The sequence below is a fragment of the Panicum hallii genome, chromosome 9 (genome assembly GCF_002211085.1).
Source record: "Panicum hallii strain FIL2 chromosome 9, PHallii_v3.1, whole genome shotgun sequence".
Classification (NCBI taxonomy): Eukaryota; Viridiplantae; Streptophyta; class Magnoliopsida; order Poales; family Poaceae; genus Panicum; species Panicum hallii.
The window spans coordinates 70892899-70918603 of record NC_038050.1 but is presented as its reverse complement, the minus strand read 5'-3'; the positions used below and the strand labels follow the sequence as shown (position 1 = coordinate 70918603).

Sequence of the window (25705 nt, the reverse complement as noted above, 5' to 3'; positions counted from 1 at the left end):
CCCACCTTCCCTGGCATGACCTTCCCACCACGGTATATGTTCTTAGTGATGACGAGGAGGCGGTGAAGGGTTGTTGTTTTCGCGGGGGTTGTCTTGAGTTTGGGGAAAACGTCAAATAGCAATTGGTCTAGCAGATTGGCAATTCGAGCGACGCGGAAGAGGATCTTCATCCTGGGGACCATCCAACCGTTTCCGTGGCCCATGTCCTCATCGTTGGCGGAGTCGTGCTCCTCAGAGTCGGTGTCGGAGTCAGAGTTGGCGCTGTCGGAGTCCTCCTCCTACCCATTGTGAAGCGTCCCCTCAACAGAGGTGACTAAATGTGATACAAATATCAGTCGCAGGAGGCTGATAACACATTTATTACATCAGATGGTTCATTACCGTACAAACCGTCGAGGTAGCGGGCACTGAAGCGCCACTATCAAGAGGGACAACATAAGTACTACAAACCAAACCAAAGTGCCAACGAAATCTAAGATAACATCAGAGTCTTGCGCCATGGTAAGCTTCATGTGGAGACCCTGAACCACAGGCAAGGTTGGGTGCAGGACGGCGACCTACTCGACGTCTTCAGGGACGAAGTTCGGATCCTCCTCTGTAAAAACTAGGCAAGAGTGAGTACATACGTACTCAACAAGTCCAACCACACCCGCGGAGGGGAATAATAAAGATCATGCATGGATATATCAAGGAGGAGGCTAGGGTTCATTTGCGGTAAAGCGAGGTTTTACACATGCAAGGGTTCATTTAATAAAAGAGTTTCTCAAGATATTTCTATAGTAATCGAATAATAAGTGGGGTTGATCCTACACAAAGGATCCAAGTTTTAATACTACCGGACTCCTCGTCCACAGTAGCTCACTGCACAACTGCCAGGCACTTTCAAAACAACTCACGCCACAAAACCAATCATCCCAAAATGTCTATTGAAGTGACCATGCCGTAACTCATCCAATACCGTGGACACGGCTATTCGAATAGATTTTACACTCTACAGAGGTTGTACACTTTACCCACAAGTAGGGTACCGCACTACGAACACCTTAATGTCGCGGCGGATCCTAACAAAGCTATTACCCACCTTAGTTGAATCTAACTAGCCAACACGGAAGCAACCATGGGGTTAATGACCTATCAACAAAGTCATAACCGGGACATAACTCACACAGATCGTATCCCTTCTCCATGATCTCCCATTGCTCACCCACTCTCCTTTTGGCAAGCAGGACAACTAGTGGGGTTTATGCTAAGCCGTTGCCCACACGACGGTCGAGTGGTTGTACGATAAGTGGGTTAGGCAAGATGACACCTCAGTTCATCCTTACATTGACAAGACGGACATCTCCCAACCACGCTCAACCACAAAGGTACAAGCACACCAGTGGCATTTCACACCGAAAACACCATCCATCTCATCGGGTTATATCTTTCTTTGATTTTCTCAAAATTTCATTTTATCTTTTAAAACACTCACACCCTTATTTTCGGTAAAGCGCTTTATGGTCATGACTAAAATATAATAAAGGGAATAAAGGGTAATAAGCATCTCTAGCAGTAGCTAACGTCCAACAGGGCAAATCCTATATAGACATTAACCTAGGTCATCAAGTAATAGTCATAGCAATCAAGGGGTGGCTATCCAACCATGTCTTGCAATAAAACAATGCATTTTATAAAACAGGCCAATAGGTTGCGTTTATAAAACTGGGATAAATATGCATCAAAGGATGGGATTGGACTTGCCGTCCTCAAAGCCTTCCGGAAGCTCCTCCTCGAGGTATGGGTCTTCGGGCTCCGGCTCACGGTCCTGCTCCTCCTCGGTCATACCGTCGGCTACAACACACAAACAATCACACAATAAAACAAAGTTCGCCGATGAGCTAAAAAGGGAAATAGAGAGCTTCTATTAAAAATAGAGGAGGCTATTATATTTGTTGGATGTGGATCTTGGGTCTTGGAGAGAATATTTGATGCGTGGTGGAGTTTGGAATCGATTTAGAACATAATGTCGCATGAAATGGGGGCTGCGGACTGCATAAGGAGGAAAAGTGGAGGGGATTATGCACAAATCTGCCTTCCTTCTTCCTCCAGACAGAACAGGAGGGGGAGGGGAATAGTAGGAGGGGGGCCGGCCAGCCCATGGGCGCCGGCCCCCTAGAGCATGGCAACACCCGGGGAGGGGGAAAAGTAGAGAGGAGGCCGAGGGGGTCCGATTCCGGCCCTCACCTCGTGCGGAGACGGTCTACGGAGGGCTGTCCACGGTGATGGGTGGTGGGCGGCAATGGTGAGCAGCGGCGGCGAGCTGCAGCGTGAGGTAGAGGGGGAGAGGTGTTGGGGCGGTGTGGGCGGAGTGAGGGGCGGCTTGGGGTCTGATTTATAGGCCGAGAGGAAGAGGGGGGATGGCCGGCGTGGGGGGGGGGGGGTCACGGGCAGTACAGGAGCCTCGCCATTAATGGCGGCCGGGATGCTTGGGGACAAAGCGCGAGCTGCGAGGGTGAGGGGACGGGACGGGACAGGCCGGCGCAGCAGCGGGCCGCACGCCGGCTTGGCGAGCACGAGCAGCAGCAGCGGGTCGTGCGCTGGCCCGCGCGTGCGCGCATGGAGCGGGCTACAGCTCGAGCAGGCAGCAGGCAGCACAGGGGAGAAAAGAAAGAGGAATAAAAAGTGTATGGGAAAAAAATTAGAAGAGAGAAATAAAATGGATTTAAACAAAATATGAGAAAAGAAAAGATAGAACACTCGCGCGGCGCTGATGGTCGCGGCCGGGCAGGCTCACACGGCCGACCGCGACGGGACGGTAGGGTTGGTGCAAAAGGAAAAGGGGCGGGCGGCTCCACGGAAAAAGAGGAAGAGATTGCGCGATGTCGGAACGGCGGAAAATTGGGAGGTGGGCTTCAGGAGCTCAAGCGGCGGAAAAGGTTTAAAAGATTTTTAAACGAGTGATTGGTAATGTAATTTAAATAAGATAAAAACGCGGGCGTTATACATTGTCAGCCTTCTTATCCTCCTTGTCATCGTTGGCGTAGCCGTGCCCCTCGGTGTCGGAGTCCTCCTCCTCTCGCCCGTTGTCGGCCTCCTCATCCTCCTCGTCATCGATTGATGAACAAAATTATGATTCAAAGACGCACACTTTACATCTAATCTTATTTCTTAAATTGATATTCATTATCTCCTAAACAGGACCCACGTTGGCTTTAAAGAGCTGTATGCCTGCATGGTACTGATATAGACAAAATCGGCCTTTGCCTGACACTAAAAGGCACAAAAAAAATTTAATATGTGACCGAGATTTGCACAATGTTGAGACATCAGTGCCCTAATCTTGATACCGACTTCCGAGAAGCAGTACCAAAATATTATGATACCACTTCTTCTAGGGGCTTTATACCTACACTACACTGAACCTAGACAACAACAGGGGAGAGTAACTATGTAAAAGAGAACTTAAATCTTTATTCATTATAACTTGATACAACACAACACTTTTATACTCGTTATGTGGCTACACTAGCATTACACCACTACATTATATGACAATCTTGTCATTAAGACATCTTATGCCATGGTATGGCAAGAGCGAAGGGAACACCTCTATTATTGGTAGTTGTTGCGTTGCCATATGGGAACTTCCACACTTTTCTTTACAAAATATCACACTCTAGAATTTTCTCTCATCCTTATCCAACAATGCAAAATATATAGTTTTAGATGATTTCTATCTTGCCATGAAGCATAGCAACTTTACTTTCTTGCCATTTTCAAATTCTTCTATAACCTTCTCAAGTATGGATCGTTATTTTCAAAACACAACATTAGTAATGTGAAAAAGTTTGAAGGTGTCCACTCAAAGCTTTCCAAAAATGCAACATATATATGCAAGCTTGTACAAAACTCTGTTTGTGTTATCTTGTGGTAGATAGGCATAATTTGTGTGATGTTGCAACTAATCATGGTGAACTCAGAAAAAAAATTAACTAACTAAATTAGATGAGGTGTACAGAAGTTTAAGGCACGAGTTAATAGTAAGATAGATGAGGTGTACAGAAGTTTAAGGCACGAGTCAATAATAAGAGTCCAAGAACTAAAGTTGGAAATACTAGTTGTTGCTATTGACCATGCAAACGGAAGTAGTATTGATCTCAAGTAATCCCAACATGAGCATAGCAAGACTAGGCAAATTAGCATAGCTCAGATCTAACGTGAGACTATCTTTATCTTTATTTCAGTGATCAATATGAATTTTGACATGAAGTTGGTTTACTGGGATGTTGTCAAGTTATGTACTCACGTTGTCAAAATAGTGGAACTTTGCTATGCTATTTTAAAACTGGTAAGCTTTCCATTGTGCATATCTTCGAGCTATCAGAGATTCAAAGGTTTTGGCACTAGTTTTGTGTAGCAGCAGATAATTGAGTGCCTATCTGTTTGGTGAGGAATTTGCAGGGTATATCTATGTGTAATCAAATGAGTGCATATCTGTTTGACAAGGAATTGCATTTATTTTGGGCAGACCCAGAGACAAAAGCAATTCAGGAGTCGATGCACATTCTTGCAGCCATTCTAGGACATCATTGATGCTAGCTACCAACGACCTCTATTTATCAAGATCTCTATTTGAAAAGACCATGACGTCGCCTAAAGAGAGGATAAATAGGCGCACCTATAAATTTTCACTTAAAAGTAGCGGATAAAATTCAGTGCCTGCCAAACCCGGAACTTCCAGGTTTGCACATCCGGAACTTCCGAATCTGAGCAGGGCAGTAGATGAACTTGGAACTTCCATGTTCGGAACTTCCGGATTTACACAGAGCATAGTGAACACAATAAATCTAGTGAGAATAAATGAATACAAATTCAAACCCCAAATGCAAAGTAGGCTCAGTGAAGTTTCTGGAGCAGGTCCACATAATTCCTGCACACCGAAACACTACCAACCGAGTAGATCAACCAATTTCACAATTAGTGCAATGAGAAGCAAAACAGTGGGAATAGAAAGATTTATTTTACCAAAGTTCAGATTCACTGCTCGCTACCAAAACTGCTACTAAAGCATAGTGAATCCTACTCTCCGTTAAGGAGCTATTTAGGATGTGAGTCTATTCCACCTCACTTCCACCAAGTCGGATCTTCTTCCAATCAGTTCCCCACTTCACTAAGCTTGCTTCTTCCCTTGCGGAGGCGAAGCGCAACCTACATAAACTTCTCGCAGCTCACCACATGATTAGGAGCTCACCGGGCAACCTCTAACCGAAGGCAAGACCTCCAAGAGTAACAAATGCGAAACACATGATTTCAGCCAAACTCAAGTACTCAAGGTTTGCTGTGCTCTCTAGTGATCTCAAGCAAAGAGAGGTTGGGGAGAGCTCAACAAGGTTACCAACCTTCTTAGGACGACTAACAAGCAGTTAAACAATGCCTGGAACAGCAGCCCACCAAGGAGGATGCTCAAGGGTATAAATAGCTGGGTCCAAACAAATTAGCCGTTATGTGACAGTTAAAACCCGGAACTTCTGGATTCACCAACTTGGAACTTTTGAGTTTTCAAAACAACTAGCCGTTAGTGTCACGTATGCAAAACCCGGAACTTCCGAGTTGGGAAATCCGGAACTTCCGAGTTGCCCCTATTAGTTCTAACCAATGTGGAGTTAAGGCTTTTGTGTCTCTCTCAACTCACTTGGGTTACTTGAGCACCGAGACTACATTCCTTTAGATTACATTTTAATCATCTGAGCTTCTCAAAAGTGTACCAAGCCGTACCTTGATCAAACTCAACCTAAGGGGTGCAACCAACTCTGTCCCTTTACTTTGAGCACATCTTTCTTGAGCTAATGACTTGGACCTTCATCTTTAAATGAAATCCATTTCTAGTTCAAATCACTCCCTTCACAAAGCGATTTATGAAGGTTTGATACTTACTAACATGAATAGCATTTATGATCAAGATTCTTCAAGTTGAATCCAAAAAAAATTCTTCACCCTAGCATTGGTTTCTCGGCACAAACTTATTGCCCTTCTCCAAGCTTAGGGGCTGTTTGGATTCCAAGTACTTATAATAAGCCCTGTCACATCAATTATTTCGATACCAATAAGAAAGACTAAATATAAGTTAATTATAAAATTAACTACATAAGCCTAGGTCTTATTCGCGAGACGAATCTATTAAGCCTACTTAATCTATAATTAGCACATGTTTACTGTAGCATAACATGGGCTAATTATGGACTAATTAGGCTTAATAGATTCATCTCGCAAAAAAGACTGGAGGCTATGGAATTTATTTTGTCATTAATTTATGTTTAATACTCCTAATTAGCATCCAAACATCCGATGTGACGGGGCTTATAATAAACCCTGTAGTAACCAAACCTACCCTTAGTCCCTTGAAATATTATCCTGGATTCCAACTCTTCATCCTTGCGTCACATAGAGCTCCATAAAAATTTGTATCTCAATTGAATCATTCATGAAATCCATTCTTCATAATTCTTTGCAACTTATATTTTCTATTGATAGATTTTCCATTTCTTCATAAGAAATTCCCTTCCAGTGCTATGACTTTATCAACAAGCTTCATTTGGATATGAAATAAATAGTTATCATCAAACACGTGACTCAATTCATATGGTATTCATTACTTGTCAATATCATCACTTTAATCATAGTCTAGTCACAACTCTTGTTATGAGACTTTTATCTTTACTTTCAATATCTTTCATCATAAATATTCTATTGATATGACAATTAACTCATGCTCAACAAGATAATTAGTTCTTTAGTTATGGTATCATTCAATTTACCAAAACCAACTAGGGCCTGTATGCACTCTCACTATCTACGAAGTAGTCACAGGCTTGTCTGTTCATCCCTATCTACCAAGTAACTGCTACTCAATCTTCACAGAAGTCTGCTCATCCGTATGTACCAATTGTTGTCTGCTAGTTCCTATCTACAAGTAACCACTACTCCATCTCACAGAAGTAATCACAGGCTTGTCAAACTGCTACTCCATCTTCACATGGCACCCCTCATGCAAAAACTCCACGTACTCGATCAGCTTGTTGAGGCGGGTAGCGACCCACTTGCCTTGCTCCGCCTTGCTTCTTGTCTTGCGCGGCTTGCAGGCCACGCCAACCGCCATCCCAGTCCTCCTCCGCGGCTTGTAAGCCTCACCTCCCGCCATGCCGGTCTTCCTTCGTTTGGTGCGCTTCACCACCACCGCGTCCACTTTGCCTTCTTCGTTGCTAGCCTTGCTCCTCTTGGTCGCGTGCTTGTTGAAGGCACGTGACACCAGCTTCTTCATCTTATTCCCAAGCCTCACGAAGTGTTCACCCACCTTCTTCAGCACGACCTTCTTGCAACGGTACATGTCCCTGCTGATGATGAGGAGGCGATGAGGTTTGCTGATGATGAGGAGGCGATGAAGGTTTGTTGTTTTCAGGGGGGCCGTCTTCAGTTCGGGGAAAACGTCAAATAGTAACTGGTCCAGCAGATCGGCGATTCGACCGACGCGGAGGAGGATCTTCATCTTGAAAATGATCCAACCGTTCCCGTGCCCCTCGTCCTCATCGTTGGCGGAGTCGTACTCCTCGTCATCAATGGCGGAGTCGTGCTCCTCGACGTCGGAGTCGGAGTTCTCCTCCTGCTCGTTGTTAGCCTCCTCATCGTCCTTGTCGTCGTTGGCGGAGTCGTGCTCCTCAGTGTCGCCGTCGGAGTTGGCGCCGTCGGAGTCCTCCTCCTCCCGCCCGTTATCGGCCTCCTCGTCCTCCTCGTCGTCGTCACTGGCGGAGTCGTGCTGCTCGGTTGTCAGTGGCGAAGTCGTGCTCGTCGGCTTCGGCGACAAAAACGGAGTTGGCGTCGTCGGTGTCCCACTCCTCTCACTCGTTGTCAGCATCCCAGAGCATATCCTCCTCCATGCCCGCGTGTTTGAGCTTGGCCTTCAGCATCGCCGCCATCGCTACGGCAGCACGGACCGACTCGGCGCCAATGATGTCAGCGTGATTGGGCATGTCGAGGCGCATGATCCTAGCTCTCCACATCCTTTAGAACGAGCACCCGGACTACAGGGAGGGCCATGTTGGCCGCCGAGGGGAGGGATTGGAGGGGAGGGTGTGGAGGGCAATGGAGGCGGAGGCGAGGCATCGCGGTGGTGGAGGGGGAGAGGGAGGGGGAGGGGGAGGTGGAGGCGAAGCGGTCCGGAGCTTTAGGCTATCTCCAGCGATATCCTCTAAATCTCATCCCCTATCCTTTTCCTCCACATCAACTTCATTCTCTATACCAAACTTTACTCCAACAATATCCTCTATTTTCATCCTCTATACCCCACAATCTCAATTTTTTTTCCTTTTTTTCCAACCACCCGCCCCCCCTCCCCTCCTCTCCTCCTCCTCCGCCCGCCCCTCTGCCTCCGCCCGCCCCCCTCCTCCTCCCTCTGCCTCCACCCGCCCCCCCTCCTCCTCCGCCGCCGCCCGCCCTCCTCCTCCTCCTCCGCCGCCGCCCGCCCCCCTCCTCCTCCCTCTGCCTCCGCCCGCCCTCCTCCTCCTTCTCCGCCGCCCGCCCCTCCTCCTCCTTCTCCGCCCGCCCACCTCCTCCTCCCTCTGCCTCCGCCCGCCCCTCCTCCTCCTTCTCCGCCGCCCGCCCCTCCTCCACCTTCTCCGCCCGCCCCCCTCCTCCTCCGCCGCCGCCCGCCCTCCTCCTCCTCCTCCACCGCCGCCCGCCCCCTCCTCCTCCGCCGCCCGCCCCTCCTCCTCCGCCGCCCGCCCCTCCTCCTCCTTCTCCGCCCGCCCCCCTCCTCCTCCGCCGCCGCCCGCCCTCCTCCTCCTCCTCCGCCGCCGCCCGCCCCCCTCCTCCTCCGCCGCCCGCCCCTCCTCCTCCGCCGCCGCCGCCCGCCCCCCCTCCTCCTCCTCCGCCCCGCCCGCGCGCCGCCGCCTCGCCCCTGCCGCCCCGCCGCCCCTCCTCGGCCCCTCCTCTGCCGCCCGCCCCTCCTCCGCCCGCAGCGCCGGCCCTCCCCCGCCCCGCAGCGCCGCCGCCCCGCCGCCCCGCGCTGCCCCGCGCAGTCCCGCCCCTCCTCCGCCGCTCCTCCGCGCCCGCCCGCCGCCCCTCCGCGCCCCGCTGCCGCCGCTCCCGCGCCTCGCGCGCCCCACCGCGCCCTCCCGCGCGCGCGCCGCCCCTGCCCTGCCGGCCCGCGCCGCCCCTCCGCCCGCGCCGGCCCCCTCCTCCGCGCCCCGCCGACCGCGGCCCGCCGTCCCTCCTCCCGCGCGAGCCGCCTCCCCTGGCCGGCCGTTTCCTCCCGCGCGCGCGCGGAAGGGGCGACAGGCATGGAGGACGCCGGTCGCCCCTTCATCTGTGCGGGACGCAGTGGGAGTCCTCCATTTTATTGATCCTTTTAGCGGGTACCGCTGGAGCTTTACGGAAGCTACAGGATCCTCCGATTTAGAGAACCGGGCCTTTTACAGGACACCGGTGGAGATAGCCTTATGTGGAGCAGGATAGGGGAACCATCCAGGCCTGATTCAGCCGAAGAAGCACACGCCAGTCAGGATCCGCGTCACGCCTGTTGCGTGCTCGCTGGCTAATGAATTCGTGAGGGGAGATGACAGATATGCGGGAATCCTTCAACACGCGAGGAGGCGATCACTGCAGCCTATATGATCATAGACTCATATCATATTCCGGGTCGTCAGGATAGAATGTTTCTCCATGTCACGTCCTTCTTTCTCGCTCTTTTTCCGTGCTCTCTCAGAAGGAGATGTTGGCCACGTTTAGATTGCAAATTTGTATAACATTTGGAACTTTTTGCTACTGTAGCATTTTCGTTTGTATTTGACAAATTTTATCTAATCATGGTCTAACTAGGCTTAAAAGATTCGTCTCGTGATGTACAATTAAACTATGCAATTAGTTATTTTTTTTACATACATTTACTGCTCCATGCATGTGTCCCAAAATTGATGTGATGGAGAGAGAGTGTAAAAATTATAACATTTGGAAGCGATCTAAACGGGCCGTTATCTTTATGGGCAATACAAGTGTGCGAGGCATTCAAGAGCAGAAGGGTGAAGCTACTCATTAGGTACTGGGTGCCGATGCACCCATGGCAAAAACAAAATTTGCTTGTTGCTATCAAATTTCCACCACTTGTGCACCCTCCAAATAGAGTAGAAGCAAAACTAGGAGCAGCGTAACACTTTATTTTTCTGAAATCAGCTGCAGCACACTTGACCCAATGACAAGCTAGGAACTTACTAGCAGCCCAGCAACCCCTTGAACGTTCACAGTTCATACCCAATCCATACCTTGAGCTTCCGAGCTCGTCTGATATTTGCATCTGGCCTCGTGATCCTAAATTGGGTTATCCTACCCAATCCATACCTTGCTTGCTTATCCTATTAACTTTCAATTCTTTCAATTTGATTAGGAAAAATAGATTAGTTATATACGAAGAGTTGAATATACATGTGTGATAAGAGAGACAATCAATAAATTGGGTGAATAACTTGGTTAATTAGCTAGCGTCAAAGGCAAAGATCCGAAGTCTGACATCAATGTGTCTTTGTTTTCAGTAGTGAGCAGTATGCTCGTCGATAGCGAGGAGTTTGATGATGACATCATCAATCTTATTTTTTAATAAAAAATACGCTCAACCACGGTCGCGAGAAAAAGACATCGTCAATCTTAAGACTTTTTTTTTAATTGTAACCGGCAGGAGAGCTGCCTGTTGTATTAATAAGAAGAGAGATAACCGAGAGGCTTTAGCACTGTACAAATGTTAGCACGAAACAAAAAAAGCGCGGTGCATTTAAAACACGCATGTCGATTCACACTCTACCAATAAATCGTGCCAGATGCATTGCGCCGGCCACAGTCCACAACGATGCCTCATCTCTGATTTTCGTAGCCACCACAAAAAAGGGCGCTTCTGTACGATTGAAAAATATGAGCATTGCGCTCCAGCCAAACTTCCCAGCATACAAGGATGACTAGGAATTTCAAACCTTTGCGCGGAACTCCTTGTGTCTCGGCCAATACCGACCACCACTCATGGACTAAGGCTGTTTGTTTTTAATTTGTTGTATGCAGCAACGGTTCCACCAGCCAAGTAGAAATATCAGCTCAAGTACGCCTGGTAAATCTACGCTCGGAGAAGAGGTTCATTCCAGTCTCAGGAACCCTGCGGCAAAGAACACAAGCCGGGTTATGCATCCAGCCTCTCGCCTATAGTCTGTCCGCATAGTCTATCCGCAGTCCAATTTCTATCTTGAACCGCTAGCCAACTGAAGAATTTGCATAATCTTAAGACTTATTGGCCTAATTCTCATAGGAGTTTATAGGATGTGTGTATGTATGTATATACGTGAGCATTTGTATGTGCTATGTTTTGAGCTCTTGGTTGTTGGCTCAATCACATCAATTGTGCACGATTATATAATCCCATATGGTAGTTCTCTCTAATATTCCCCGGATTAGCGATTTACCGTATGCATGTTCATATAGCATATCAGAGCAATCTAATGTCAATGGTCCACCTCCTTATGTGTGCTCTAGCTTCGCCCCTCATGTGCACGAATTCTTTTTACAAGTGCAGAAGGGTGGATCTGAATGTGTGCATTCTTACAGGATATGGATCTCCAGCGGAGATGCATGATGAGGCCCGAGGCTTTGTTGGGACATTTTAAGTTATAAATGTATTATTATCATGCAGCAACGTCAGGATGGCCGAGTGGTCTAAGGCGCCAGACTCAAGTTCTGGTCCTCTAACGAGGGCGTGGGTTCAAATCCCACTTCTGACATTAATTTTTAATTTCCTTTTTTGTCTCCTGAAAACGTTTGTTACTTTGGAGTTTGGACGCGCCACCAGGATTTTTTATCTCCATATAAACGTTTATTACTTTGTAGATGCCAATTTTCGCAAATCCATCGAATGATAGAGTTTGTGTACACTTGGGAGGCCCGACTTCTCTCGTGTAAGGGTAGGCGCCAGTGCCGCCGCACCATGTGCACCTTCGCCCTAATCTCCTGTGCTGCCAAAGGCGATGGTGTTGGGCCTACAGTACAGGCGTTCCCACTCCCCACCATACAGCTCAAACATTCGGCATGAGATCGTCTCTGACCAGGTGAAGCATCCAGGCCCAACCCTTCCATCGCACAGGAACAGACAGGAGAGCTCTGATCATCAGTAGCCTCCCGGACGCAGGCAATCTGGTATGGTTAGTACACTGGTCAGTCTAATAGACAGTTTCATACGTTGCCACGTTATCTTAAAACGATGTAACAGATAATATATATAATAATTTATCTTACAAATTTTCTCGTAGTAAATATATAATTCCATAATTTATCTCGTAGTAAATATATAATTCCATAATTTGTGCATAGAAAAAAAATATTATAAATTACATAGCAACAACAACTCGTACAATAGTAAAAAATAATTTTATAATCCTAAATTTTAACCCGAAACAACCACCTTATTTTCCCTCCTCTCTCTCTCATTTACGTCATGGACTCAGGACTGGAAGTTACTTCAAACCACCAAAGTGAAGCAAGGCGCGCAAAGCATGCTACTGCTTCCACCTTATTTTCCCTCCTCACTCTCTCATTTACGTCATGGACTCAGGACTGGAAGTTACTTCAAACCACCAAGTGAAGCAAGGCGCGCAAAGCATGCTACTGCAAAGCTGGCCGCTTTGCTTCATCATCTTGGCAACAACTCCCCTCCCACAAGCGGTAGTGGAGCACCGAACCGAATTCAGCACCATCATCAGACGATGGACCAGAAAAGCAACGCTTATTATGCCATAATCAAGCCATCAAAGGAAAGCTACTCCAATCTAACCCACTTCCATTCAGATCCACTCAATATAACGACGACAACGACGACAGGGTATACTTGAGACCCGATGACGCAACACGCACCCAGCCAGATAGATGGCCTCTGCAATTCACTTGGTCCGGCCACGGAAGTCTCTGGCTTTCTTCTGATGGTACTATTAAGAAGTCTTGGAGCTAAGCAAACTGAAACGAGAAATACAGCAAAAGAGAAACTAGGGAAAACCTAACTGCTAGCCAACTGCTCTCCAGTAGCGCAACGAGACAAGGCTCTCGACACCATGCCTCCCCAGTTCCACAGGTAGCCCTGCTAGATCACCAGTTCCTTGGGACTGCACACTTCGGTTGAGTTCTTCAACCATCTTTGCGGCTAGCTACGGAACACCAGTTATGCAATCAAGCTAGCCGGTCTTGGCAACTCCATTGGCGAGAGCAGGCTTCTCGGTTGCTGTTTGGGCCACCTTTGCAGCGTAGGAAACAGCAGGAGGAGCGCCGTTCTCTGTAGGAGCCTTCACCTCTCCATTGACCCCGTTTGGTACAGATGGCTTTGGCTTCCCGTTAGCAACTTCCTGCTGTTGCTCACCAGTTGTGACAGAAATGGGAGCCCTGCTGTCCCAGACCTGAGTGATTAAGGCAGGCAGATAAGTACTTTAGAGAATAAGGATAAGGAAGCTGGCAAGGTGCTGAAGCCTCAAACTTAAGAATAAACATGAATTTTTAGTTTGAATGTACCTGCTTTTGGATCTGCTGCTGTTTCGCCCTCTTATCCTGCATCAACTTCTGGCGGCTCTCATAGAAGGCAAAGTCATCCAGGATGGAAGTCTTGCTGACATGCTCCTTGAATATCTTGAGCATCTGAAGGCCTTGTTCAAGGTGTATCTGAATAACCAACGAAAATGAATAATAGTCAGGTACCACCATTTTTGCAAGCCAGTGAACTTGAGTCTGGACTCTGGACAATGCTTACCTCTTGTGTGTCACGGCTATTCGTGACAGGCTTGTTCTCATTGTTCTCTAGAATGATGTGCTTGAGCATATTGTTAGGAACATCCTTGACAATGTGCCACTTAACAGAGAAGGAACCATTCCACTTGTCCTGTTGCCAGTACTCGAGGGTTTTCTCAAAATCAACAGCACCAGTCATTTCAGCAACACCAACAAACTGGCCACTAGTATTCACCTGATATTTCATCATGGAAGGGTGTATCAGGCAAAGAAAACTAACTCAAAACATTCATGATGAAATACTGAATGCGTAAAAAGGATCCTTACCGAGAAAAACAAGAATATAGGGCACGCAGAGCCCTTTGACTGAGCTTCTTGATAAGCCGCATCAAGCTTCTTGTTTCCATTGGTGGTGCTAGCCCACACATTGTATTTTATACTCTTGTGGATATCATCCTCGCTGTAAGATTTAATGACAAAGAACTTTGCAGCATCGTATTGAACAGGGAATTCATCTCTGTTGAACTGTGCTCTATCAGGTACAGCACTATCATTCTTGCTTTCATCAGAAGGAAGGCTCTGCCCTTTCACAGCAATAGTAACTGTATGACCATATAATTTCTGGTTCTTGAAACGTCCAGATCTAGGACCTCTGTTCAACTCAATTGTTCCATCCTGGCTCTCACTGCCGTAACCATAGTATCCATTAGCACGGCCCCTAGGCCTGTACCTGTTATCCATACCAAGACCCCATCGACCATATATCCTGGAGTCGTAACCGTTACTGCCGTAAGGAAGACCAGTTTTTATTGAATTCCCATACTGGGCGTAAGGTCGGGAGCTAGGATACATCCTATTTGGATATGTAGGCGTCACTGATCCTGCTGTAGTTGTAGGTCTTCGATTCTGCATACCCTGCTTGAAGACAACAAAAAGGAAACAGCATGAGTCAGCCTGTCAACAAATGTTCAAAGATAGATCACAGTTCGTCATAATTAACTCAAATAAGAAGGCCAAGGGTAAAAAATAGTAAACTGCTAAATCAAAAGGCACATATTTCTTATGTTTGACAAGCACAGTACGCCCTTGAACCATTAAAAGCAAATGGAATTCTACAGAATATTATCCTTCCCATCTGGTTAGACTAAGAAGTGTCTTGAAATATGAAATGGTATTTATCCTATTGTAGCTATGAAACAGTGGAGTAATTAGCCTAGCAGGAAACATATGGATAAGCAGAATAAAAAACACATAAATAACACAGATTTGTATTAGTGACAATATTATCACTATATTTTCTCTGAACTCACCATCTGTTGATTCGTGGAGCTCTTGGTCTGATTTCTTGCTGAGGAAGCATTACCACTGAAAGTCGAGGGTGGCATATGATTAGTTGTAGTTGTTCTTTGCTGTCCATTTGCATAAGCAGAGCCATCATACCATGCAAAGTGTGTTCCTGTGCTGTCATACCCATATGTTGTGTCCAGGTAACCAGCAGAAGGAACTCCACCTAGCAAGGGTGCCCTATAAGTTCCATCAGGCGTCAGTGATGAATTTTGGTGGCTTGACGCAAGGGGTACAGTTCCGCTGTTACTGTGAGCAGTACCATTAGGAACACCGTTAGCGGTAGGCTTGGCAGGGTCAGCTTTAGCTGCTGGTTTTTCAGGATTGACAGAAGACTGAAGGTCGCCTTGATTGGAAGAAGGAACTGGTGTAGGAGGCTGAAAATATGCAGTTGGATACTGATAATGCTGCGCACCAAACATCTGACCATCAACTGTTGGAACTGGGGAACTGGCAGGAGAGTATGCACCATAAGGAGCATACCCATACCCATAAATATCGCCATATACTGCCTGTGAAATTCCAAAGAGCCATTGAAATGGTTATTCATGATGCTTTCAACAGTAGCACAAATATGAAAATAGCATAAAACTGCAAGATGCAAAATTTTCATGACAAGATGTTAAGTGGCAGACAAGAAAAACAACCTTTCCAACGAGGAAAAACAGTGCAGAGAGCACAAGGAAAAGAGAAAACCAGCCAAAGCACAAACCATACCCAAAAAAGAGGGTGAATAGCTTTCCACTTACTACATGTCCAACAATAGACTCGACAGTACAGCTACCACTATCAGTAGACAATAATAGCAAGCAATTTGACCATTTCTACATTAAGAATATGCCGCAGGATGCAGATAATCATGGGAAGCATCAGATGACAAATTAAAGGATAAGATCTTATAGGATTACATACTGGGGCAATCTCCACTCCATCTGGATTTAGATATCTAGGATAATCATCCCACTCGCTCATGGAACCGTCGTAGCCTGTAAGACACAAGACAGCACAATTCAATCAGCAAATAACAAAACTCTCAAACCAACATAAGAATTCTTACACTTGGCCCTCACTCACCTCCGTAGTAATACGCTGGCAGATAGAACAGGTTGGGATCCATAAAGTCTTGAAGCACCGGCGTAATGGACCGCTCCGGCGGGATAGACACGCTCAGCGGCTGGCTAGCTGCAGCACCCTGCTGAATTGAACAGCGCAGAAAAACGGGTAGATCAGAATCAAAGATCACCTGAAGGAAACCATGAACAGACACGAGATGAAAAACCACGAGCTTCTGTTTCATCTCTACCTTCTTGGTACCGGCAGGCTCCGTTGCATCCGCCGCCTTGGGCTGCGAATCCAGCGACAGCTTCTGCAGCAGATCCGTGGTTTCTTCGCACAGCAAATGGACGAATTAAGGCGTCACAACAGCGTATTCAGATCCCAGAGCTTTGCAAACTACTAAATCCCAGCGAGCAGTAGCAATAAACCAATCACAAAACCACGAAAAAAGTCTATATATTTTGCTCCTGTAGCTTGCACCAACAGGTCAAAGGATAAGGACAGTAAAAACACATCGATCTGTACAAGCCAAGCGAACGAGCCGGCAAGGACAGACAAGGGCACCGGACATGGTGTCGGCCGGCCGGGCGGCGCCGGCGCAGCCGCCACAGCAAAGCACGCACGACCCCACCAAGCATCCAAACCTTCCCGACGGCAAAACCTTTCACGCAAGCAAAAAAAAAAGCACGAAAAGGATACGATCCGCGACAGGGACGGCGGCAGGAGCCGGGGCCGGAGCGGCGGCGGCGGCAGTCGGCGCCGGCGCGGCGGGCGCGGGTGCCGGGGGCGGCGCGATGGCTGCCATGGTGCGAGCACGGGCGAGATCCCAACCAACGGGGAGGCAGCAACGAGATCCAAGAGCCCCCGACCGACCGGCCCTTCTCCCCTCTCTCTCTCCCTGGGATAGGTAGCTCCGAGCTAACTCGGGGTAGGGAGGGAGGCGGCGCGAGAGGAGGAGGCGGCGGCGGCGGGCGGGGGTGGGGGAGGGAGGCGAGCCGCCACCAGAGCGGCAGCGCGGCGGCTAGCGGTAGCGGGCGGTGGTACCACTGGTACAGGGGGTGTGAAGGGGAAAAGGGGGAGGTTTTGGGTGGGGTGAGGGGGTCATATAGCACCAGGCCGCAGCCGGGGGATAGGGGAGTTCCGGAGGAGCACGGCTCTCAAGCTCTCTCTCGCCCGCCCGGCTGCTTTGGATTCCCCGTTTTTTCCTTAAACTATTTTTTTATTCTATCATGCTGGCTTTTTTTTCTTTCCTTTTGGTTTTGTTTGGGTGAGTGAGCGAGTGATGGCCGCCGGATTGGTTTAGTAGCTAATCGGGATCTATCGCCGGTGTTCGGCTCAGATCCCTTTCTTAGCCCGGTGGGTTTGGAGCCGATTACTTGGAGGAGTACTATGTTCAGAGAGTGTCCACTCCCTTTTTGGGACAAGACGCAGCCGGAGTCGTCGCTTCGGCGGCTTCAAATTTGCGCTTAATTATGGCGCTCGGCTTCAGGCTTGCTTTCCTGATTTTCTAGAACAAAAGTTCCCGTTTAGTGCTACGTGTTCGTAGCTAGTTTTGGTGATACCAGTCACCATCACCGCGTGAGAGTAGTGATGGGTTTGGGTAACAGCAACGAGTGACGGCTAGCGGTGAGTTGCCCGCGCACTGTTACGGCTACCAATAATCGCGTGGCTCCAGACCAGCTCGCCACCAGCCAGCCTGACTGCCTCTAGCATTTCCGGCCAGTCCAGTCCAGATACACAAAACAGTTTCCCGGAGAAGTGAGAACGGTATTAAAAGGAAAACAGAAAGGAAGCCACGCGAACGAGCAAAAAATCAAACAAGCAACAGCGGAGCTGGACGGCTCCGGACCTCCGGTGCATCCATCCAAGCGTGCCGCGCGCAGGCGGCCACGCGCCCACGAGCACGCCACGGCAGGAGGGAGATCGGCCAGTCCAGCGACAGCGCCCACCCACAGACCACCACAGCCTTTTTCTTTCTTTCTCTGGGGCGGCCGGCGGCATCAGCCGGCTCCCTTTTTTTTCGTTTCCTTTCGCTATCTAGTTTTCCCTTCGTTTGTGCAGGCAGGCAAGAAAAGATGATGGATTAATAAAGAAATCCAAGTGAAGATAAGGTGCTCGCACGTGCCGCGCCTGCCAACCTGCCCTCCGCCGGGGATCGTATCAGACTCGGACCCAACCCAACCCCAGCTGCGTTGCGCGTCCCGGAATTTGGTTGGATCTGGCGTGCTTCGCTGCCGCGATTTTTCCTTCCCCGGTTTCGCCCGTGCGACCGCTGCGGCGGGTACGGCCTCGGCTGCGGCCCCGTGATCCGAGGGCGACGCGCGCCCCGCTCGGAGTCCGCAGCCCTGTTTGGGCCGGGGCACACGGGGGGGCTCGGAGATGCGGCGACGGCGGCGGCGTCTGGAACGGGCTGTACCACTACCACAAACAAGTTGATTTCTCTCGGGAGGATGGGGTGCGAGTACGATGGGAAGCGTAGGGGGTGGTCCTCCTATACGGAACCGTAGTAACCCACGTGGATCTCGCGAGGGCAAGAAATTCTGGAAGAGGAACACTTTTACACTCTCGCGTTGCAAATGATCCTGGTGAAGCGGTGGTGGTCGTGATAGCTTGGGAGCAAGCAAGACGTCGTGCTACGAAGTGTACGAGTTCGCGTTCTCCAGCTCAAGTGTCCTTTAGCTGACTCTTGGGCCAAGGGTCAGGGACTCAGGGTGGGTGTGTTCTTATCTGACAAAAGCTGCTCCCGGTGTACGCAACGCAAACATGGCGCTGCCGCTCTCTTTCCTTCCGTCGACGGGATCTGTCTGCCGACAGGGCGAACAGATCCGATCACCACGCTGCAAAGGCGCGTGCGGGCACCTGCACGGCGCCTGATCGGAGCGAGGTAGCATTAGCACGCGCACTCTGAAAAAACAAGTAGTACTCATAGGCAGCGTGCGTGTACGTGTGTGTATATATATATCAAATATGCGGTGGGTCACAGTTTATGACTCCTATAGAAAGGTATAAACTTCTCCAGTGACCTTTTAGTAAATTTTGGTGAAATCCTATCAAATAGGTATAAATAAAATGACATCACCAAAGAAGTCCAAATGAAACCTAGAACGACTTACAATAGAAGGATGGGCCAAAATGTGGCTTCACTGGCTTCTACTTGCTCCTCAAGCTCTAAAGTATTCTCAAACTTCTCACATTATCATTAAGAACTTGCTTTACCAAACATATATTTTTAAAATAATTTTTGGTCCAAAAAGTGGTTTCACCATTGAAGCTAATGGTAAAATCCTTTTAGAAGGAGCCTTACCAAACGGTTTGTTAGTGTGCAATTTAGGGAGCATGACAAAAAAAAAATTGAAACGGTTCTGGAAAAGCACAACATAATAGCAGTAGTTTACACGGAGCAACTATGATTAAAGGAAAGAGAGAGGAAAAAAGTTAACACGAGTCTGATTCTGAGAGGGTGATGGTGACTGTCGGTACATACGGACAGGGGTACCTCCTGCTAGGGTGTCCAGACCCTTAGCGTCTCGCTGTCGCCTCACAGGAGAGGGTGCGATGGTGGCCGGCTCCGGCGTGTGCGCCAAGCGCATCGTGGTGGACGCGCGCCACCACATGCTCGGCCGCCTATCCTCCATCATCGTCAAGAAACTGCTCAACGACCAGAAGGTCGTAATAGTCCGCTGCGAGAAGATCTGCCTCTCCGCGGGCCTAGCCTGTCAGTGAGTCTTCTGACAGGGTGTCCATCCAGACGGGCGTAACCTCTCCCTCGTTCTCTGGGCGACGTGGCGTACGGCCCAGACCTGATAGCTGGGATCGTGGTCTGTGGACCTCCCCCGTGCTCTTATTGGTCCGGCGCCTCCACGTTTCCACAAGGGCAGGGCGCTCTGGCGCGGCCTCCACGGACCCAGACTCCCTAGGGAGGTCCGATGCCACCACGTGTGGAGGCCAGACCTCCACGGGCTTGACCACTCCAACTGGCCTCGGGGGCCCGGACCCCCATCCCCCGGGAAGGGGTCTGGCCCCGCCACGTGCCGCCACGGAAGCAGCTGCAGGGCCGGTCCTACCACGTGCCCGTGGCAGAAGGCCCTTCGCGGGGCACCAGCCCAACTACCGTATTAAATGCGGTAGGTGGGCTGTGCGTGCCCAAGTCAAAGTATGGTCTGCCCAACTGACACCACGTAAGCCCGCCTGTTTCCAAAATGGCGCGTCACTGTGCTCTTCCCGCAGGCAGACGGCGTGTAGTCACATCACGGCGCCGCGCGTGGGTGATGATGGCTTGCTGCAGGTGAGCCGAGGCGCGCGCTGCAACAGTGTGCGCGGAGGTGACGGTGCGGCGGGTCAGCGCTGCTCCTTCGCCTGTCAAAGGGTCCTGACCCAACAGTGGCAGCACGGGTTCCACTGTTGGGTAACACTCACAGTAGTCACTGTGCCGGCAAGGCAGCACACGGCCATATCCTGGCTGTAGATACGCATATCAATTTCCCGATTGAGAGGACTATAGAGAGGAGCTGGAGAGGAAGATCTCCATATCTCTCATATAACAGGCTTCTGTTAGCCGGGTCCACCTGTCGGGTCCCCGCACAGTGTAAGCACTCCCCTTAGTCTATAAAAGGGAGAGTGCACCCGTTAGAACACAAGTTTTTCTTAGACTCTCACAAGGTCTACACCCGCAAGCTGACCATAAGCACACTCAAACAATATAACACTCAAGTGGACGTAGAGTATTACGCTCCGGCGGCCCGAACCACTCTAAATCCTCACATCCTTCCCGTGTTCATCCGCCCTCTGATCAAGCGCTCCTAGGTCTCCTCCAAACTCTTCCTAAACTAGGATTAGGCGGGTGCGATCCGCCACCCGGCTGGAGATTTCCTCCGACAGTAACCATAGATGGTGGTAAGCATATAGGAGAAAATTGTACCTTGCGAGTTGCAATAATAAATTTGTAAATTCCGTACATGGCACGTGATGGGAAAAAGGTGCACCAACCAAATATGGGTGTATATGTACATGGAGTTTTAAGAATGATATTGGGGAATAAAGAAATGAAAGAAGATTATTTACTTCTACTACCGTTATACATTAAACACTCATCTAAATGTTCTTCTAAAAATCAAGTGCATAACAAGTCAAAAACTAAAATAATATTCATGCAAAAAAACTTGCAATAAAACATAAGAATGAGGCATCATGAAAATATAAAAGTATATATTTATATATAAGATATTATATTTTTCTTTTAAATGCATGCTCCAAAAAATGTTCCATAAGATATTAGTGATGTAAAAATTATAGATGAGCCATTACTTTGGACAATCTAGAAAAGAATTGCAATGATACCATCTGAAAAAATATAAAGATTGCTAAAAATCTAGGTGCCTGCGCTATTTGCGCGGGCCACTTTGCTAGTTATATTAATAAAGGAGGGTCCAGAAATTCCTGCGTTAATATAAAAAAGAAAGATTTGGACCGTTGGATTTATGAAGATCTAACGGTCTAAACTAATCTAAAGAGTCCATATCGGGTACGGCTCATATATATATATAAATTCAAAATATGGACTCTACAATTCTACCATGATAAGATGTGGTATATATGGGAAGAAAATAAAAATATATTATTTCTCAATTAGAGAAGAGAACCCATACAGGAGTGTTAAAAGAAGCCACCACGTTCGCCGAGAGGGTCTAGAAATTCTCATGTTACTCTTAAAAAAGAAATATTTGGACCGTTAAATTTTATAAAGATCTAGTGGTCTAAACTGATATAAAGAGTCCATACCGAGTACGACTCATATATATACATAAATTAAAAATATGGACTCTACAATCCTACCAAGATAAGATGTGGTATCTATGGAAAGAAAATAAAAATATATTATTTCTCAATTAGAGAAGAGAGCCCGTATGGGTCTGCGTGGAGTCAATCAAACATGTTTTAAATATTTTTTATTTGTTTTTTATCATTGCAATGCCATGATAGTATGTTAAATATATATTCTTTATCTTCTACGGTCCTAACATTTCAATTTTGCAGCAAAATAAAATAAAAATATGGCACCACGAACATTTCATTTTTTCTATTATGTATTGCATTTTCTTCAATATAATACGTGTTAGAAAAGAGAAGTCGTGTACACAAACTTATCCGATTTTAAACCTGTGTAACTTTTACAATAAGATCAAACCTAACCTCCTAATTACTTCTGTCGGAGGCTCGGGGTTGCAAGGTAGAAGAGTAAAGGCATTATATGCTGGACGACAGCAGAGATATAGTACTGCTAAATCGAACATCGGAAGTGTTGATGTTGGCAGCGGCAGCTTTCATAGCGAACCAATATTTTTAAGTCTTCCGACTAATCATGATTAGTCACGTTTATCGGTCCGCCAGTACCGATCATACCCACCGAGGTGATTACCTCGACTAGAAATCTGATCTCTCGACTAATCATTGACTAACCAGAATTAGTCGTCCGACTAGCACGAGGACAATTAGTTTGCAGCAAGCTCTAGATAACTTTTGGGCCATCGTGGTTGTGGCCTTTTGAGCTGGTATTCGGTGGAACACTAGATTTTAGGTATACGAGTCTCACTCAGCTTAGATAATAAATGAGTGTTCGTGTGTGCTCAACTCCTAGCTGGAAGCTGGTGGTCGCCCCTCTTGCAATGCCTGTCCGCACCGCCGAATCCCTTCACTTCTCCAATCTCCCATGCCGCAGCCATCCGCTCGTAGGACCCAGTTCGTGTGGCCCTGCAACAGCCAGTGGCCGGCTGGCCGCTTCATCCTGTCGTCGTCGCAACCGTCAACGGCCGTTTGATGACTGATCGCTAGCGCACTAGCACGTAAGGTGGAAGACCATTAACAGCTGTAACGATTAATCGCGACTAATCATCTTATCGGTATCTTTACAACTAGACACGATTACGATTTTACATGAAGAGCAGCAGGATCAAGACGACCATCATCTTGGGGGGCTTTAGGAGGTGATCACGTACAGGTAGGCTGGCGTGCAGTAGTTGATGTTGTCGCAGAGATGAGATATCGGAGAGAGGGGGTGATGAGCAACCGCATCCATACGCACGGACAACGAGATGGGATAAATAGATAGATACTCTCTCCGTCCATAGACATATTTTAATCAGAAAAAATCTTTCATAATAGACTTTGACCCATAATTTCTTTTACAATACGATGTCAATAGCTAAAGACTTAATATAATCTAAATCACTTTAAATATAAATATATCGATGCAAAATTATGCACTAGATGTACATATAATTTTACTAAATATTGGTTGAAGTTTTCAAAATTTAACTTTCTTCGGTCAAAATACATCTTACATTTCTGCACAAAGAAAGTATATGGGTAGATGCCTTTATTTGGCAGCAAGAAGTAGCTTAGAAGTATCAAGTTTGTGATTTTTATCTAATAATATGCGTAATGCTATTTGTTCAGATTGTACAGAGCCTCAGGCAAGTCGAACAGAAGGGTCAGAATGGGTCATGATGATGCAAGCATACACAAATACATGTGTTAACCATGATCAAGATTAAGGGTATGGTTTGATGGGTGTCAAGGACATCGATGAGGATGCGGTTCTGGATACACGATACATAATGAATAACTAATTTTTTTAAAAAAAATAAAATAACATATCTATGGAATGATAGTACATAAGTGAATTTAGTTTGTATAGTTTTTAAAAATAAAAAGCAACGAAGAAAAATTATCTCAGTACAAACATTTGGTGTACATAGATGTGGTACTACATATAGAATATCTAAAATTATTGTTGGGAAGAGATAAAAGATACAAAAATCCATTGTAAGAAGAACATAGTATTGAATCCAATTCCAAATTAAAAAAATAAAGAATTTAATTGCTGGAATTTAAAGATACCACTAAATTTAATGGATCGGTATATATATTGGTGTAGATTTAATCTAAAGATTGATAAAAAATGGAATTCTTTGGTATTGGAATTCTAAATAGACATATATAAAAGTTCGTGTCATTGGAATATAAAGGTCTTCACATGACGCAAGCAAATACAACTCTAATCTATTACCTTTAAAAAAAATCAAATATCTATTTATCCCGTAGGTTCGATTTTAACTAGAGGTCATGGTTGAAGATTGAATGCATATTGGATCCGGTGACTGAAAGAAGAACTTCTATCAAGGATGTAACAAAAAAGAGAACCGAGAGCATATATCATCGCTTCAACGGGTCTGATCAATTTGCAGGCATTTGAGCTTAATTTATTTTATGGCAGCTTAGAAACTGTGGATGCCGAAGTATAAGGATGGATGGTGATGAGACGGAGAAAGCAGATGCTAAGAGATCATGGTGGAAACACCATGTTACATAGATTGAGTGGGGACTAGAAGAGATTCGGCGCAACGATAGCAGAAAAATCTTTATATATATAGGTGCCTGCGGAAAAGATTGCTCCATGGGGTAAGATTCCATATTTGATTTCTTCTCATGTTGTCAAAAGTGAGTGGTGTTAATTAGGCATGCATATGCACACGTGACTTTAGAGTTCATTTGTAAAAATAATGTGTATACTAAGACAAACTAAGAAGTCCTACAGGTGCTATGACGTTAAAAGTAAAATTAAAAGGGATAAAAAGTAGACTTCAAAATTTATATTAAAAAAATACAGCATGGTTTTCTAGCCGCGCTATTAGCACGGGCCACAGGAGACGAAGGCCAGCATGGTGTTGCTTCCTGGTTGAAGGTTAGAAAGATAAGAAGAGAGTGCAATAGAGTGCCTCTTGAGCTTGCTATTTTAAATTACAAGAAGTTGTAGACTGCCATATCCTACCTTTTCCTTTCAAAATAAACTATAAAAGAAACCATTAAAAGAAAAACTCCATTTTATCATGGCAATTCCACATGAAAAGTCAAATTTAGAAGAACCGCGAACTATGTACTGTGCTATCATGCAAGGCCGTCCGCTAACTCTAGTCAAGTCAACTCCATGGCCAATCCATGTGAACAGCTTGTTTCCTTCCTTCTTTCAATTTCCTTTTTGGGAAGTGGTAGGATTCATTAAGTGATCCCATATCGTCGTCATTGCTAGAATGCTAGCTGAAAACATTCGTCCTGCACATGGAAAGTGGAAGCAAATTGCAGAAGTGGCATTCATTTGTCCAAGCTGTATGTTGTGATTCGTAAGGTTGATTGAGGCAGCTCTGTTCGGCAGGTGGAGTTGCCATGCAAGTCGCTTTTAAGTTATTATTTAAATTTTTTAAATTTTGAAATCAGTCATTACTTTTGCTCATCTTTTGTTCAACCGAATGGGTTTAGTGTTGACCTAATAATAGCAACAAAAAAAACTCCATCCCTGGATACAGGGCAAGCTTGCTACCGAAGGGCACCCTTGATCGGTTCATGTGATAAATAAGTAGGTCAAACAATTAAGCTTCCTTTTCTTTTGTTCGTTGTCTATGACCATAGGTTAGGTTAGCTGGACGTATATGGAAGTCTTCGTCGCTGGATGCTGATTGGTGGCATGTGCGCACGTAGTGCA

The 25705-nt window shown here is 46.9% G+C and overlaps 1 protein-coding gene and 1 non-coding gene across 5 annotated transcripts; one reads left to right on the top strand and one right to left on the bottom strand.

Annotated features, from left to right (window-relative positions):
- Positions 1–11702: 11702 nt before the first annotated feature.
- Positions 11703–11786, top strand: TRNAL-CAA. The gene has a single exon. It is a non-coding gene; the product is annotated as a tRNA-Leu (tRNA).
- A 981-nt stretch (positions 11787–12767) lies between these two features.
- Positions 12768–17243, bottom strand: LOC112877321 (YTH domain-containing family protein 1-like). Of its 4 annotated transcripts, none has more exons than XM_025941604.1 (9): positions 16870–17243; positions 16418–16500; positions 16189–16309; positions 16027–16100; positions 15081–15626; positions 14098–14688; positions 13793–14005; positions 13558–13704; positions 12768–13445 (listed from the first exon to the last, which is right to left on the bottom strand). In XM_025941604.1, exons 1-9 carry the CDS (start codon positions 16973–16975, stop codon positions 13227–13229), a joined length of 2100 nt encoding a protein of 699 aa, XP_025797389.1. In that variant the 5' UTR covers positions 16976–17243; the 3' UTR covers positions 12768–13226. The 4 variants fall into 4 exon arrangements, with proteins under 4 accessions (XP_025797389.1, XP_025797391.1, XP_025797390.1 ...); XM_025941606.1 differs by having other exon boundaries at positions 16189–16306; XM_025941605.1 differs by having other exon boundaries at positions 14098–14685; positions 16870–17241.
- Positions 17244–25705: the final 8462 nt, after the last annotated feature.